Below are 15,383 nucleotides of genomic sequence, written 5' to 3' on the forward strand. Positions count from 1 at the left end.
CATTAAATACAATAGCGAAAACCTACCGGGAACAAACATTACCTAAGTTGATGGAAGGAGAAGAAAAGAAAAGAATGGACTCAGTAGAATTTCTGGTGTATTTTTGTTGAATGACAACATTGTCTAACTGAATTAATGCAACCTAGATTGTATAACTAAAATGGATGAGAGGGGGGGGGGGATGGGGGGGTGGCTTGGGAGGAGGGAGGGGGGAGGGAGAAAAAGTCACTGTAAATGTGTGGAAAAGAAAAAGTGTATATCATGGCTATTGTGATTTATGGTGTGAAAAATAAAAAATTTAAAAAAAAAAAAAAAAAAGAGAAGTAGAATCTCAGCACAAGAGAGAGCAATTAGAGGAGGAGCTAGAAGCCATGCGACAACGCTGTTCCACGATGAGCAAGATTGTTCGCACCAGTCAGGACCGAGCCAAAGAATGGGAAGATAAGCATGTCCAAACGATCTGCCGTAATATTAAACTCCGGCAGCAGCTCTGTGCAGATAAAGAAAGGCATGGAGTAGAACCCGATCCACATCATATTCACGCCATGATAAGGAACGGTGACGATCCTGATGTAATTGATAAATAGGACGGGAATATCTGGAATGATGACCATGGTAATAATGCAGATACTCCTCAGCATGTGCCTAACATACTGCCCTCTCCACCTGCTGTTCATGCCCGCCCCATAAGGCAGCAGACTTCTGAAACAGACGGAAGGGGGGATGATGTAAGGGTACAGATTGAAGGGATAGATACCCCAATCTCCCAAGCGGACCCAGGGGAAAATACCCGAACCCCTGTTTATGCACTCTGGCCTACCCCCTCTACGGGATGGCCTTGGCCTCCTCCCCTAGACTGGGTGGAGGGCCCTGTGGGCCAAAGTGGGAACAGGGGTTGGAAGCCGTCAATGATCCGTGACTTCTCTGTAACGGAGCTGGCTGCCATTGGAGATCGATTTAGGCAAAAGGCGGGAGAAACTCTGGCAGCCTGGCTCCTGCGTGTCTGGGAACAAGGGGGGGGGGGTGGTAATGTATATTTAACCCCTGAGGAATTGTTGGGATTAGGAACATTGTCTACTGATATCCGGGTCACTGCTGAGCTGTGGGGTAGAGGAAGAGAGGTGGATTACTTACTTGCCACTCTAGGGGATGCCCTGCTACGAGTATACCCATCACCAGTAGATTGGGATTTACATTTGCAGAACAATTGGGGCACCCCAGAGGAGGATATAGCAGTAATTCGTCAGCAGGCCCTGGCCTCTGCCTTGTATGCAGGGCGTTTGAGGCTGTGGGTACATGGGGGGGGGGTGGGGGGGGGGGGGCCCAGATGAAGAGATATTCACGGCTGGAATACATACCAGATTGGTTCGTTCCGCCCATCCCACTGTACGGGGACTGGTTCTGTCCATAACTAGTCCTCTAATTGGGCACCCTGTGTCTGAGGGAGTGCACGCCTTATCTGGGCTTCAAGAATTAGAATTGGGAGGTAAAATCCACTCACGTACAACCCAGGTTACATCAGACAAGCAGGATGAAAGGAGAGGGCCTGCTGCTAATAACGGACCGACAAGAAAGGACCTTTTTCTAACCTTGTTAAAGTTAGGCGTACCTAAAAGTGATAGTGATGGGAAACCTACTGCAGTCCTTTATGCCTTTTATAAGAGAAAAGCAGGGGAACATCATCCCCAGCTGCTGAGTCCTCCTGGCCCAACTGTGCCTTCTGCTCCCACTGCTGCTCCTATCGAGCCGGCTTCTCCTGCTCCAGTTACCCGTGATGAGATACAACAAATGGTACATTTGAGGGATTGGGCCACAATATTCTCCGTTGGTTGCTCGCATTATTGCTTATTTTTGTGCTTATTATAGTTTTAGTTTTTTTTTTCGTTTCTTCTGTACTCAAATGCTTGTTAGGTCTCATAAGTGACAGGCTGTGACCAAGGGGTGGAATGTAATGGAAGATTTAAACCGTGTTTCTTACTTTTGCAGCCAAGGCTGAGAACCTGCTTGTTGCATATGAATTAGTTCTTCTTTTTTTGGCTTGGCTTCGTGGACGAAGATTTATGGAGGGGTATGTCCACGTCTGCTGCAGGCTCGTTGGTGACTGACAGGTCTGATGCGGGACATGCAGGCATGGATGCAGCGGTTGCAAGGGAAAATTGGTTGGTTGGGGTTGGTTGTTGGGTTTTTCCTCCTTTGTCTTTTGTCAGTGAGGTGAGCTCTGCGGTCTTCTTCAAAGGAGGTTGCTGCCCACCGAACTGTGAGGCAACAAGATGCACAGTTGGACCCCCGCCCACTGGCGGGGGTCAATGTGGCAGGCACCAAGAGATTTCTTTAAGCAGTCCTTGTACCTCTTCTTTGGTGCACCTCTGTCTCGGTGGCCAGTGGAGAGCTCATCATAGAACACGATCTTGGGAAGGCGATGGACCTCCATTCTGGAGACGTGACCCACCCAGCGCAGTTGGGTCTTCAGCAGCATGGATTCGATGCTTGCGGACTCTGCAGCTCGAGTACTTCGATGTTGGTGATGAAGTCATTCCAATGAATGTTGAGGATGGAGTGGAGACAGCGCTGATGGAAGCGTTCTAGGAGCCGTAGGTGATGCCGGTAGAGGAGCTATGATTCGGAGCCGAACAGGAGCGTGGGTATGACAATGGCTCTGTACATGTTGATCTTTGTGTGTTTCTTCAGGTGGTTGTTTTTCCAGACTCTTTTGTGTAGTCTTCCAAAGGCACTATTTGCCTTGGCGAGTCTGTTGTCTATCTCGTTGTCGATCCTTGCATCAGATTAAATGGTGCAGCCGAGGTAGGTAAACTGGATGACCATTTTGAGTTCAGTGTGCCCGATGGAGATGTGGGGGGGCTGGTGGTCATGGTGGGGAGCTGGATGATGGAGGACCTCAGTTTTCTTCAGGTTGACTTCCAGGCCAAACATTTTGGCAGTTTCCGCAAAACAGGACGTCATGCGCTGGAGAGCTGGCTCTGAATGGGCAATTAAAGCGGCATCGTCTGCAAAGAGTAGTTCACGGACTAGTTGCTCTTGTGTTTTGGTGTGAGCTTGCAGGCGCCTCAGATTGAAGTGACTGCCATCCGTGCGGTACCGGATGTAAACACCGTCTTCATTGTTGAGGTCTTTATTTATATGAATTAGTAGACACACCACCTAAATTCCACCATGGGGCCCAGGGATGCATATGAATCAGTAGACATTACCTAACTTCCACCATGAGGCCCAGAGATGCAGTTGTCTTTTGTTGGTCGCAGACTGTCAGGAGACCTTGAAGATAATTAAATCATTTGTTCAAAGAGATAAGATCTGAAGTAAACAACTTTTGGTTAATATAAGCCATAGTCCCACTGCTGAAGTTTGAGACTCTCCAAGAGGTGGCAACATCTCTAAGCAAGAAGAAGAACTTCAAGAGTCCAGCAAACGTCCCGGTCGAGGGAGGTAAAGAAGCTGTTACCGGTGCCTCGACAACCTATACAAGTGTGCAGTCGTTGCCTCGCTTTGGCAGTTGGGACCAGTCCAGCATTGATAAGTATAATTGGGAAGGGCTTGCATATTGTAGTGTGAATTCAGCTTTAGATTTAGTAATAAAGACTTGTATAAACTGAACTGCTCTCGATGTGTGTGTCTATTTTCTTTCGGTAGTTCAAACACTGTGACCAATCTAAAACGAACAGAATGAGAGGTACAAGTTTACCCAAAACAGTTGCTTCCAGAGTGAATGTCCTTTCAGACGAGTGGTTGTCACAACTCCCCTTTTTGTTGGGGAATCGAAATGTGCGACTTCCACGAACCATCAAAAGCCCTGGCAAGGGTTAGTCAAAATGACTAGTACAATCATCAATGAGGCAAGTCTACTACTTCCTTAACCCAGATAGGGGTCAAACAAAGGGACCTTTCCTTTGGTCACAGTGTGGTTCACTAAGCCCCCTTCAAAAATGACCTTTCCTCTGGTCATGGGGGGGAGGAGGAGAAATCAAAAATTCTCCTGACAGAGAGAGAGACAAATAAATTGTCCAATACCACACATGGCCACTCCAGCAATGTTCCAATGGCTGCTGCTCCTTTATCAATGGCCGCTGATCACAGAGTGCCTGTTCCTTTAAGTGTGTCTCTAACATGACTGTCCCTGGATAAAATGCTTCCTCCAGAGGATAAACTATGGGCACAGTTTGTACCTGATTGTTGCCAACTCAGTTCTCCCCACAGTTGTGAACGGTCACAGTTTATACTAGCCCTTAAAGTGATAGTCCCACTAAAATGAAATGGGAGCTTCAAATAGCTGCTATCATTCAGTGTTCTATTACTGTCGAAAAAGAAATCCAATAATTTGAATTCCTGCACTTTCATTCAAAAAAATGCTTAAGGATTAAAAAAACGTACTTAATATAAATGACTTCCAGCAGATTTTGGTTCCAATATCTAGTTCTCATGAGGCAGTCTTCAGCAGTTCGCAGCTTGGTGCGAGTTCTTTGTCCTCAAGTTGCCCACTGCCTGTGTGAGTTCCTCGCCCGTAAGCTACCCACAGTTCATTGCCTGTGTGTGTCCTTCATCTGTAGAGCCCCTTGCTGAATGTGACCTCACTATGGTGGTCACATTCTTAGGGTCGTCTCCCCGCTTCTCAATCGGGCGGGTGGGTGTCTCCCCATTACTAGTGCCCTGCATCAGTTTGGAATGACCTGTGTAGACCTTAAGGAGACATATAACCACTTCAACAGAGATGAAGTCAGATGTTTGTGGATGTGAAGTGACTAGAGTCCTTTGGACAGAAATGAAACTGAAACAGTAGTGATATCCAGTCACGTGATTTCAAAGAAACATAAAAGAAAGAACATTTTGAAACCAGTTGGAAGAAATTGACCTTCCTGTGAATGGCACAGGTAAAACACTGAAGAGAGAAGGAGATGCTGTTCTTGTCCTTATCAAAGGAGATGCACAAAAAAAGTGGCCATAAAGAAGTCACTTCACTGTCTTTTTGAATAAGGAGGACAGTTTCAGGATTGAAGATACAGTAACCAGAAAAGGTACTGTTGTATATTACTCCTGGGAAAACGGAAACACAAAACAAATGGCTGAAAAGTAAGTAAGACCACTTCGCTCTTGATTAAGAAATAAATCTGTCTTAAATACACTCAATGACCTGGCCTCCACAGCCACCTGAGGCAGAAAATTCCAAGAGGGTCAACATTACAAGTGGATTGTTACAGCCATTTTCATGCCTTTAATGCTGACTTCCTGTGACTTTCAAGCATTATTGGTTGTCCTTGTTTATACTGTACATATATAATCATCGCAGTTTTTCCTTGTGACCAAAATTGATAAATTTATGTAAATGTTGGCTTTCAGGAAGATAGAGCAGAAAATGCCAATTAGGTTAAGCTGCCTTTACAGTGGGAGCAATTTAACTTGTAGCGTTCCTTAAATCATTCTCTCCCAAATTCCTGTCCTAAGAAGCACCATGGTCCCAATGTGCTCAAAGCCGCCACCATTGTCTCCGTGCTAAAGAAGTTGGCTGTGTCCTGCCTCAATGACTATCACCCTGTCACACTCATGGCAAAGTGCTTTTGGGCACACCAAGCTCCTGCTGCTCCTGTCACTCCACTCCCCCTGCAGTTCGCATACAGACCCAACCACTCTACAGACAATGCCCTCACCCACCTAGAAAACAAGGATACTGAGATGTTTATCAATTTCAAGCTCAGTATTCAACACAATCGTACCACATTACCTGATAAGGAGGTTAGGCTTGCTGGGTCTAAACACCTTCCTCTGCAATTGGATTCTTGACTTCCTGTCAGGGAGACCTCAGGTAGCACCTCCAAGACCATCATTCAGAGCATGACGGCCCCCTACGGCTGTTCCCTCTGCTGACCCACGACTGTGCAGCTAAACACAGCTCAAACTAAATCATTAAGTTCACTGACAACACATCAGTAAGAATGATGAGTCAATGTACAGAGATGATGAGTAATCGCTAGCGGACTAGTGCAGAGCCAACAACCTGTATCTGAACATTAAAAAATTAAAAGAGATGGTTGTGGACTTCAAGTGGGCGCCAGGGGGACCAGCCTTCGCTAACCATTGACTGCTCAACAATTAAGGTCGTCAAGAGTATCAAGTTCCTTGGTGTGCACTTGGTGGAGAACTTCACATGGCTCCTTAACACCAGCTCCATAGCCAAGAAAGCCAAGCTGCGCCTCTACTTCCTGCAAAGGATGAGGAAAATCCATCTCCCACTCTCCGTCCTCACTACATTCTACGGAGGATGTATCGAGAACATCCTGTGTAACTGCATCACTGCGTGGTTTGGAAGCTGTATCACCTCAGACTGTAAGACCCTACAGAGGATAGTGAAGTCAGCAGGAAAGATTATTGGGGGCTCTCTTCCTACCATGAAGAACATTTACAACACTTGATGCAGGCGAAAGGCAATAAACATCTCCATACACCCCTCAAGTAAACTGTTCACCCTTCTGCCAGGAGGAACCGTAGCACTCAGGCCCTTGCATCCAGATTGGGCAAGAGCTTTCTTCCCCCCCCACCCCCCACCCAAGCCATCAGACTCCTGAACTCCCATAATCCCCACTGTCAAGTTCGTCAATCAGTACCCTAGTGCCGTGATGGAGTGGTCCTAGGAGGCAAACGCAATAGTTAAGTTTGCTGGATGTACTTTGAGTTTTAGTGAATGGATCAAATTCAGGTGCACAAAGCTTTCAGTATTACCACTTTCAAACAGGCATTTTATTACCTTCCCATTGACAGTGATGTTCAACATCGAGCACCCAAGTACGTTGGGAACGTCCTCCGTTAAGTCTGCAGTGGGGTCCGAATTGCTGCTCCCTGATGGTTGTGGGGAGTAGTGGCCAGTGGGTTTCTGTAGGAGCATGGAATGCAATGAGTGCGTGGTTTTACACACATGCGTGTTGTCCACGCTGTCTGGTTGGTGAGTTGGGGTGGATGGGGGGACGGGGTCGGCCAGCCCTTGATGGTGGCATCTAGGAGATGCACATGGTGTCGACATGGTCTGGCGATCCATCCAGAAGAGACGTCATCAGTGCAGGCTGAAGTTGGACGATGAAAGATGGTGTCAACCATGGTGAGCACATGGTGGCGGCTAGGTTGGATGGCTGGGCCGACGTCATTTGTGCCAGCAGAAGTGACGGGAAGAGTAATGGTGCTGCCTGGAATTCACATGTGGGGGGTGCCCAGAGAATCGAGAGGGGCTTCCAGTTTGTCGTAGAGGACCGCAATGCTCCTGGTGGGCTTGGAGAAGTGGCCTTCCTTGCCACATTAGGAACAATGAGAGTTCCACACTCGGTAGTTCTTTCGGGAGCGCCTGTCTGACCCACACCGGGACCCGCAGTACTTACTGCAGTGGACTGCGTCAGTGGTGGCAATCGTCTCTTCCACGTAGGGCCCCTCAGCGACTGCTGTCGTCGGTGTTGGACATGCCAGAGGATGGGGGAGGCGAGCATCGAAGACCTCTACATGCAGGTGCAGCTTATAGGGAGCGGACCACTTCCATGATCTTGGTAAGGGAGGCATTATTCTCCTCCTACAGTCTCTGTCCAGTTGCCCTCACATGCAGGCATCTTGGATGAGTTGCTCCACTTCCCCAGCAGTTACTCCAGCTTTGATCGTGCACGGGAGTGCTAGTTCTCGCAGTGCCTCCAGGTAAGCGTCTGCCGTCTCACCTGGCTGCGGTACCCTGATGCTGAGCAGGTACCTAGCGTAGAGTCTGATCATTGGGGGCCGGTTTATGCCTTCTAGGACCACCATTGCTGGTTTGAAATCAGTGCAGTCTCGGATTACCTGGATAGCAGGTGGGCTCAGCTTGGTGAGAAGTACCATGAGAATTTTCTGGTGTGTATGATCGCCTCAATCACATGGTTCCAGATCTCGAAGAATGCTGGAGCATCTGGATGTTGAGGGTTGATATCCAGCCTCTCGATGGTGAGTAACTTCTCCATGGTCCTTTAATTTTAAGTTAATTAAATTGTTTGGGTGAATAATTCTGTTGCAAAGTCCACAGACTGTACTACAGGCTTGTACACCCCAGGTCTCAGTATGCTCCTGACTCCGCGTGTCCCCAAAGGGGCCGGCTTGAGTCTTTATACAGGCTGGTGATTGGCAGCAGGGAGGTGGGGCCTTGGTGCCTACCCGCAGGTACAGTGGTGGTGTGTGCCCCTGCAGTAGACTAGTAGGAGGGCAGCCAGTGTAGTGATTGTATCACCACACAGGTTGCAAGGAAGAGATTTAACAGCTTCTTATGACTGGCTAAGATGAGGACAGACAAACCTTTCTAAATTTCTTGCACTGACAATTCTTGCTCTCTCCTCCAGTCTTCAGGGAAGCGAGCCTCATTTCTCTCATCACCAGTCACATGCCCCACCCAATGCCCAATCCTTAACTGTTGCATAAACTAAGCACTTCTCACCTGCTGCTTCAGAACAGACCTCCTCCTTCCACTTACTTCTCACCAACATTTAAACTAATTTCCAATTCAATGCCTCTCCAGTTCCTCAAACGACTTCCCCATGTCCTAGTTAGTACATTAAATACAAAAGCCTCATGAACAAGCACATTTTATTTCCCAATGAATATTCCCAGCAGCAACTAAAACTTCGCTTTTCAAGGGAACATAGTGCTTAATGGCATAGTTAGGAGACAGGATACCAAGGTGGATCAGCTTGCTATGAAAATAAATAAGCATATGGATCAGAAGTCCTTATGATTACCTCTAAGTGCTGGGTTCAGACAATGGCTTGTCATTATTATGGTCGATATCACACCAGTGAACCCTCATCTGCATTCAATTTATTCAGGTCTTCGGCAGCTTTCAGCAGGGCTACAGTTACTTGGAATAATATATTTGCATTTTAAACAATTTGAAGCAGACCTCTCTCTCTTCAGCAGTCCAACCCATTTTTACTCAGATTCTGTTTTTCCCCCACAGCATGCATCTACATGTGTGATCTTATCAGAATAAGATCTCATATAATTTTGAGAATTATTTTCCCAAGGATTATTTTATAACCATATAACCACTTACAGCACAGAACAGGCCAGTTCGGCCCTACTAGTCCATGCCGTAACAAATTCCCACCCTCCTAGTCCCACTGACCAGCACCCGGTCCATACCCCTCTAGTCCCCTCCTATCCATGTAACGATCCAGTCCTTCCTTAAATGTATCCAATGATCCCGCCTCGACCACGTCTGTCGGAAGCTCATTCCACATCCCCACCACCCTTTGCGCAAAGAAATTTCCCCTCATATTCCCCTTATAATTATCCCCCTTCAATCTTAAACCATGCCCTCTAGTTTGAATCTCCCCCACTCTTAATTGAAAAAGCCTATCCACATTTACTCTGTCTGTCCCTTTTAAAATCTTAAACACCTCTATCAAGTCCCCCCTCAATCTTCTATGCTCCAGAGAAAAAAGCCCCAGTCTACACAACCTTTCCCTGTAACTGAAACCTTGAAATCCTGTCAACATTCTCGTGAACCTTCTCTGCACTCTCTCTATTTTGTTTATATCTTTCCTATAATTTGGTGACCAAAACTGTACACAGTACTCCGAATTTGGCCTCACCAATGCCTTGTACAATTTCATCATAACCTCCCTACTCTTGAATTCAATACTCCGATTTATGAAGGCCAACATTCCAAATGCCTTCTTCACCACACCATCTACCTGAGTATCAGCCTTGAGGGTACTATTTACCACAACTCCTAAATCCCTTTGTTGCTCTGCACATCTCAATAACCTACCATTTAATGCATATGTTTGATGAACACTTCTTGTATGCAGACCTGGATATATTCCTCAGTTTAATGTTTTGATTTATTTGTGGACAAATAAGTAGAGTAAAACTGGTATCCAGCACTCACAGTTGCTTGAGACTCATTCTTACAATCCCAAACTAATACACCAGCATTAAGAATAAACATTTTAAAAGAAAAAGAAAAGGCAAAATGTAATTTGAAAAAAAAAAATCAGTATTGTAGTCTTTAAAAATGTAAAGTTCACTTTAATCAGATAATTCCCATAAATTACAAAATTTAAATTTGAATCCCAGTTGTTGGCGATATAACAGCATTGTACCATCACAACTTACCAACCCCCCCCAAGTTCACAGATAAAGCCTTACTAATATACTTAATAATATACTGTACAAATAAAGATAAAGACTTACTAAGCAGAATAAGGAGACACGTGAATAGAATCACTCCAACAACAAGCAGCATTAACTAGCCCTTCATCCTGGGAGACACCATTTTATTTAAACTTTATTCAAACAGGTGCTACGAGCAAAGCACGACCAAGGCATACCGCTGGCTGAATATTTGCTCCCATTTTCACCAAAGATTTATGTTATTTACTTTTACAATTTAAAACCTTTATTTAAATTTTTATTTATTCTTATTTTTAAAAATTTTTTAAAATGTATTTATTTTCTGCAAATCTTTTTTTAAACCAGTTGCTTGAATTCCAAATGACAGGTTTTATTATATATAAGAGATTGTCAAAATGTACAGGTCAAGAGTCTCCTGCATTTTGATACAGCCCACTCTTTCTATTTGAGGTAGGATATGGAATAAAATAAATTGTGCATGATCAGTTGCCAATGTTGAGATTTAAGAGAAAAACAATACTGCTTTATGCTTTGGAGAGGCAAAATAAAATTACGGACGACATTGTGGTAAAATATTAAGCTGTGTAGAAAAGTGGAGAGCACCAACTTGGAAATGGGAGTAAGAGTTTATAGAACCAAAACAGGCCCTTGGGCCCATTACATTCAACTGGCCACTTTGCTCCTTTGCACTGATCCCAATTGCCTTCTATACCTTACCTATTTGTCTAAATGACTCTTCAAAACAATAATTATTTGACTCCACCACCTTCTCTGGCGGTGAGTGCCATATATCTATATAAATGATCAAGCCATCAAGTCCCCTTAAAACTCCTTCTCCCTTCATATAGGCATTCTTACTTTTGAATCCCTCACCATCTTTATGTTTATAAATTCTAGCATTTGCGGAGGACAGGTATCATGTTATAGAATAAACAGTCAGTAAATTAGATCCACAAGAACCTGCAGATGCTGGAACCTGGAACAAAAAGCAATCTGGAGGAACTCAGCAGGTCGAACAACATCAGTGAAGGAACAGGAGGTGTTGGCGTTTCAGGTTGAAGCTCTTCAAGACTCAACAGTGACCAAAACGTTGCATGCCCACAAAGATCTGAATGGAAATACAGTAGTTAAGGATGCACACAAGATATTTTCCTTCTTCATCTTGGCCAATAAAGGGAAGTACAAGGTAAATGTAGAATTGAATAGAACATCAATCAGGCAATAGTTAGAAAACAGATATAGTGCACACCACAGGAAAATTTGGGGTAAAAGAGGAGATTCACAAGAATGCTGCAGTGGGCAGGACCTTTGGAGTTATGAAGAGGGCAGGAACAGATTAAGGTTACTTTCAAAGGAAACAAGAGGAGGTTTAAGTTTGATAAAAGTTTGAAGGTCTAGATAGAATAAATTGGAAGAAGCTATTCCCTTAGCAGAGTATCTAGTGACAAGAGATTTGAAGGAGCAAAGAAGCTGATTACATTTTGTCAATACTCTATGCCAGTGGTTCTCAACCTATTTTTTTCCCCACTCACATACAGTACCTATGCTATAGGCGCTTTGCTATTAGTAAGAGATTCCTTAAGGCAGTATATGAGTGGAAAACAAAAGGTTGAGAACCACTGCTCTATGCATTCTGTTAAACAAATGGTATCATTTTGTGAATTTAAGGTACCAGTGGATTGATGCAATAATTGATGCTGACTTGCAGTATCAAGTTTCAGCTGAGACATTCTGCTATCACACCTTCAGCAACAGTTGGTTTGGATGGGATGTCCGGGAAAGGGACCAGACATTCTGCACTGGGAAATAAAAACAGCTTGGCCATATGCCACCCACAACTTTTTAAGGAAAACCATGATTCATATCAGCAGAAATAAAATTCAATGTACAAATACTGCTCGAGCCACTATTCAAACCAGAGCTCCATTGTCCAATAGCTCCAGGTTTTCTCTTCCGGTCTTACGGAGATCGAACATATTGCACTATACCTTTCACTTTCTTCCAGCTTCATGTCTTCTGTTCTCTTTGCATTTTCTCCACGCTTCCTGAAGATTTTTCCCCATCTTATTTTAATTGTGTCCGATTTAGAACTTTTGTCTCTAAAACAGCATAGGAAAATACCAGAACATGACCTGTAGGAAATTCAATTTTGTGCCTCATATAACTTCACTAGAAAAGGTTGATGATTGGAAAATAGAAGAACAAACAATAACACCTTTTTGAAACAATCTTTGAATATATGAAACTGACTTTGGTATCCACCCATCGGCAGAAACACAACAGAAGTTAGAGCACTGGAAAAATAAGGAGATCAATAAAACATTGGCCATTATTTGTAAACATTCCAATTATGGTCCCAGCTAAGCCTGCCTGTTTGTGGGCTATGTGGATGTGGCAAACCACTGTTGTATGTATTTGTCTGGCCAGGCACACCCATTGCCCGACTGTACCTATGGCCCTTCCCACAGGCTCCTGTAGAAAGGTGCCTGTTCCACAGCCCCTTCCTCAGTACAGGACAGTCGAGCAGTATGGATGTGCATTTGTTCTTTAGTGATTAAAAGCCTTTTGGTTTCTCAACTTTAGTCTTTGAGTAATTGATGGGGCATCAATTTTATTCACTCAAAGTTTTTGCAATGCAGTAGATCCTGAAGCCAGAGAAGCTGGAAATCGACCTTCAATCACCTGAGGTATCTACCAACTTTGAACTCTGGCTACGCTGCTTTTAAGCATTCACAAAGGAATCTTCAGCCATCATGCGGTCAGAGACTGATAAATTGCAGGTACTGCACTCCCAAGTTGGCACCCTGGTGTGCTCCATTATCAGGGATGCCACATTGTATCAGGAGGCCATGGACATTCTTAAAGGCCAGAACCTGTAGAAGATCAATGTTACCTACACCAGGCACCTTCTAGTGACCTGCAAACAGCGACCTGATTAGTCGAGCACCAAGTACCTTTGGGCCCTGTGAACGCAAGGCTGTGACAGCTGCTGAGAACACTGAGGACATGATTAGGGATGCCTACGTCTCCAGGATCAGGTCAAACTATATCCGCCAGAGACTTTTGGAACAAGGGAAGCTTAGTCTGTGGAGAACAGTCGAGCTGGGAGGGATGCTGGAGGTGCCCCTCCACAATATGGAGGCCTACTCGACAGATAATGTGGCCACCACCCCTTCGCTCCACTAATGAGTCGACCTTGACAGCAGTGCTCCGCGAACGCCTTTCACTGCTTTCTCCCAGTTTCGTCGGCGACCCAACCACAGCCACAGTACTCCAGGAGCACCCAAAGTGCTACTTCTGCAATCTGGGCAAGCACCGGAGAAAACACTGCCCAGCGAAGGATTTGACCTACTCCAGCTGTGGGAAGAAGGGACACTACTCCAAAGTGTGTAAGTCTAAACCCCTTCCTAGAAGCACTGTGTGTGGATTGTGGGGGGCTGCCATCCTGGAGGCATTGCCGGAAGCCAGCAGTACCAATGTGCAAACCGTGGGGGCCGCCATCTTGGGTGCCATCTTCAGGATCCAGCAGCGCTGCATGCAGGCCACCATCTTGGACACTGTCATCCTCCACAACAATGATCAGACACTGGGCTCTAACATAGCCTGCATCAGCTCACCAGGCCAATGATGGACATTAAGTAAAACGGCCACATGATGAGTTGCCTATTCAACAGTGGGAGCACAGAGAGCTTCATACACGCTGATATGGTGCGGCACTTCCTCTCTCAGTATTACCAGTGAACTAGAAAGTCTCCTTGGCCTCTAGATCACATACTGTGGATGTCCAGGGATACTGCATAGTGACTCTAACCGTGCGGGTACAGACTATAAAGACTTAATGTCGCAGCTCTGTGCTGCCGAGCTACTGGGAATTGATTGTCAATGTCACCTCAAAAGTGTGATAATGGAGTTTGACAGGCCCATTCTGGCCCTCACTGTCTCTAACTGGAAATTTTCAAACCCACCCTACCCACGCTCCACCCATCCCTCCCTTCCACTGTACCCGGGCAACAACCCAGTCGCCCACCACACACAATGTGGGCTCTCCACACTTAAAATCACCCCTCCACCATTGTTCGCCAACTTCACCCCTGACTGTAAAATAATTGCCATTAAAAGTAGATGGTACAGTGCTGGGGTCAGGGCCTCCATTCAGGCAGAGGTAAAGCAGTTACTTAAGGAGGGGATAATTGAAGCCAGCACCTGCCCTTGTTGAGTGCAGGTAGTGGCAGTGAGGAACGATGAGAAGAACAGGATGGTCATTGACTCCAGTCAGACAGACAACAGGTACACACAATTAGATGTTAACCTCCTTACCCTCCTTGCTGACATGGTGAACCAAATTGCACATTATCGGGTCTTTTTTACTATCAACCTGAAGTTGGTATATCACCAGCTCCCCATCCACCCGGATAACCACCAATACACTGGGTTCAAGGCGATAGCCACCTCTACCATTTCCTGCCAGTCCCCTTCGACGTTATTAAAGTGCCAGTTGATGAAGTAGACAAAGACGATGTGGTCAAACAATAATCCGAGTTTCACACAATAGCTGCAGGTAGCAAATCGAGGCGGGCACTTCTGTCTGGGGTGCCAGCTCTTATCACAGAAGTAGCATTTTTCAGGAGTTAACCTTTTTCTTTCCTTCGGGGTTCCAGCACTCCTGGATGTTTCCTTTTCAGTTTCTAGCATTTCACTGGTCCGGACAGCACTTCTCAGTGTTTTGGCTAGAGTGACTGCCCGGTCATAGGTTAAGGGCTCCATCTCCAACAGCCTCTGTTGGATGTAACTGGAGTCAATCCGTTGACAAAAGCACCCAGCTTCAAGGCATTGCGGTGTTGTTGCACATTGACTGCCCTGACATCACATTCATTTGCCAGTGAGTCGAGGGCCAGAGCATAGGCAGCATCACTTTCCCTGGGTTTCTGGCATCTAGTCAGCAACTGGTGTCGAGCAAACACCACATTCCGTGGCGCTGCATAGTAAGCAGACAGACTTTCCCGGGCTATAGCAGAGTGGTAGCTCCTTGCGTTACGGCGAAAGGGACTCCACCCAGCAGAGAGATCAGGTGGTCCCACTGAATCGCCTCATCGACCACGTTGTTTCGAGCTATATAGTAATCGAAACAAGCAATCCAGTGGTTGAAAATTTCTCTGGCCCTCGGGGCAGAGTGGTCGATTATCAGCCGCTCTGGCTTGAGTGCTGCATCCATTTCTGCTAATAAAATTGAAGTGCCAGTTGAT

General features: G+C 45.6%; 1 protein-coding gene across 9 annotated transcripts in view; it reads right to left on the minus strand.

Moving 5' to 3' along the window:
• LOC138763770 (FYN-binding protein 2-like) overlaps positions 1 to 15,383 on the minus strand; it is a 148,122-nt gene that overhangs the window by 16,649 nt on the left and 116,090 nt on the right. For 7 of the 9 annotated variants that reach the window (XR_011357773.1, XM_069938487.1, XM_069938490.1 and 4 more), the window contains exon 17: positions 12,129 to 12,239. Coding sequence is in view for 6 of the 9 variants with exons in the window: in XM_069938487.1 (XP_069794588.1) it covers positions 12,129 to 12,239 (111 nt within the window). In the remaining 3 variants the exon portion in view is untranslated. Of the gene's footprint in view, positions 1 to 8,741; positions 8,861 to 11,100; positions 11,249 to 12,128; positions 12,240 to 15,383 lie in introns of all 9 variants that reach the window. The other 2 variants (XR_011357775.1, XR_011357774.1) reach the window with 2 other exon arrangements.

The sequence above is a fragment of the Narcine bancroftii genome, chromosome 5, assembly GCF_036971445.1.
Source record: "Narcine bancroftii isolate sNarBan1 chromosome 5, sNarBan1.hap1, whole genome shotgun sequence".
NCBI classification, from domain to species: domain Eukaryota; kingdom Metazoa; phylum Chordata; class Chondrichthyes; order Torpediniformes; family Narcinidae; genus Narcine; species Narcine bancroftii.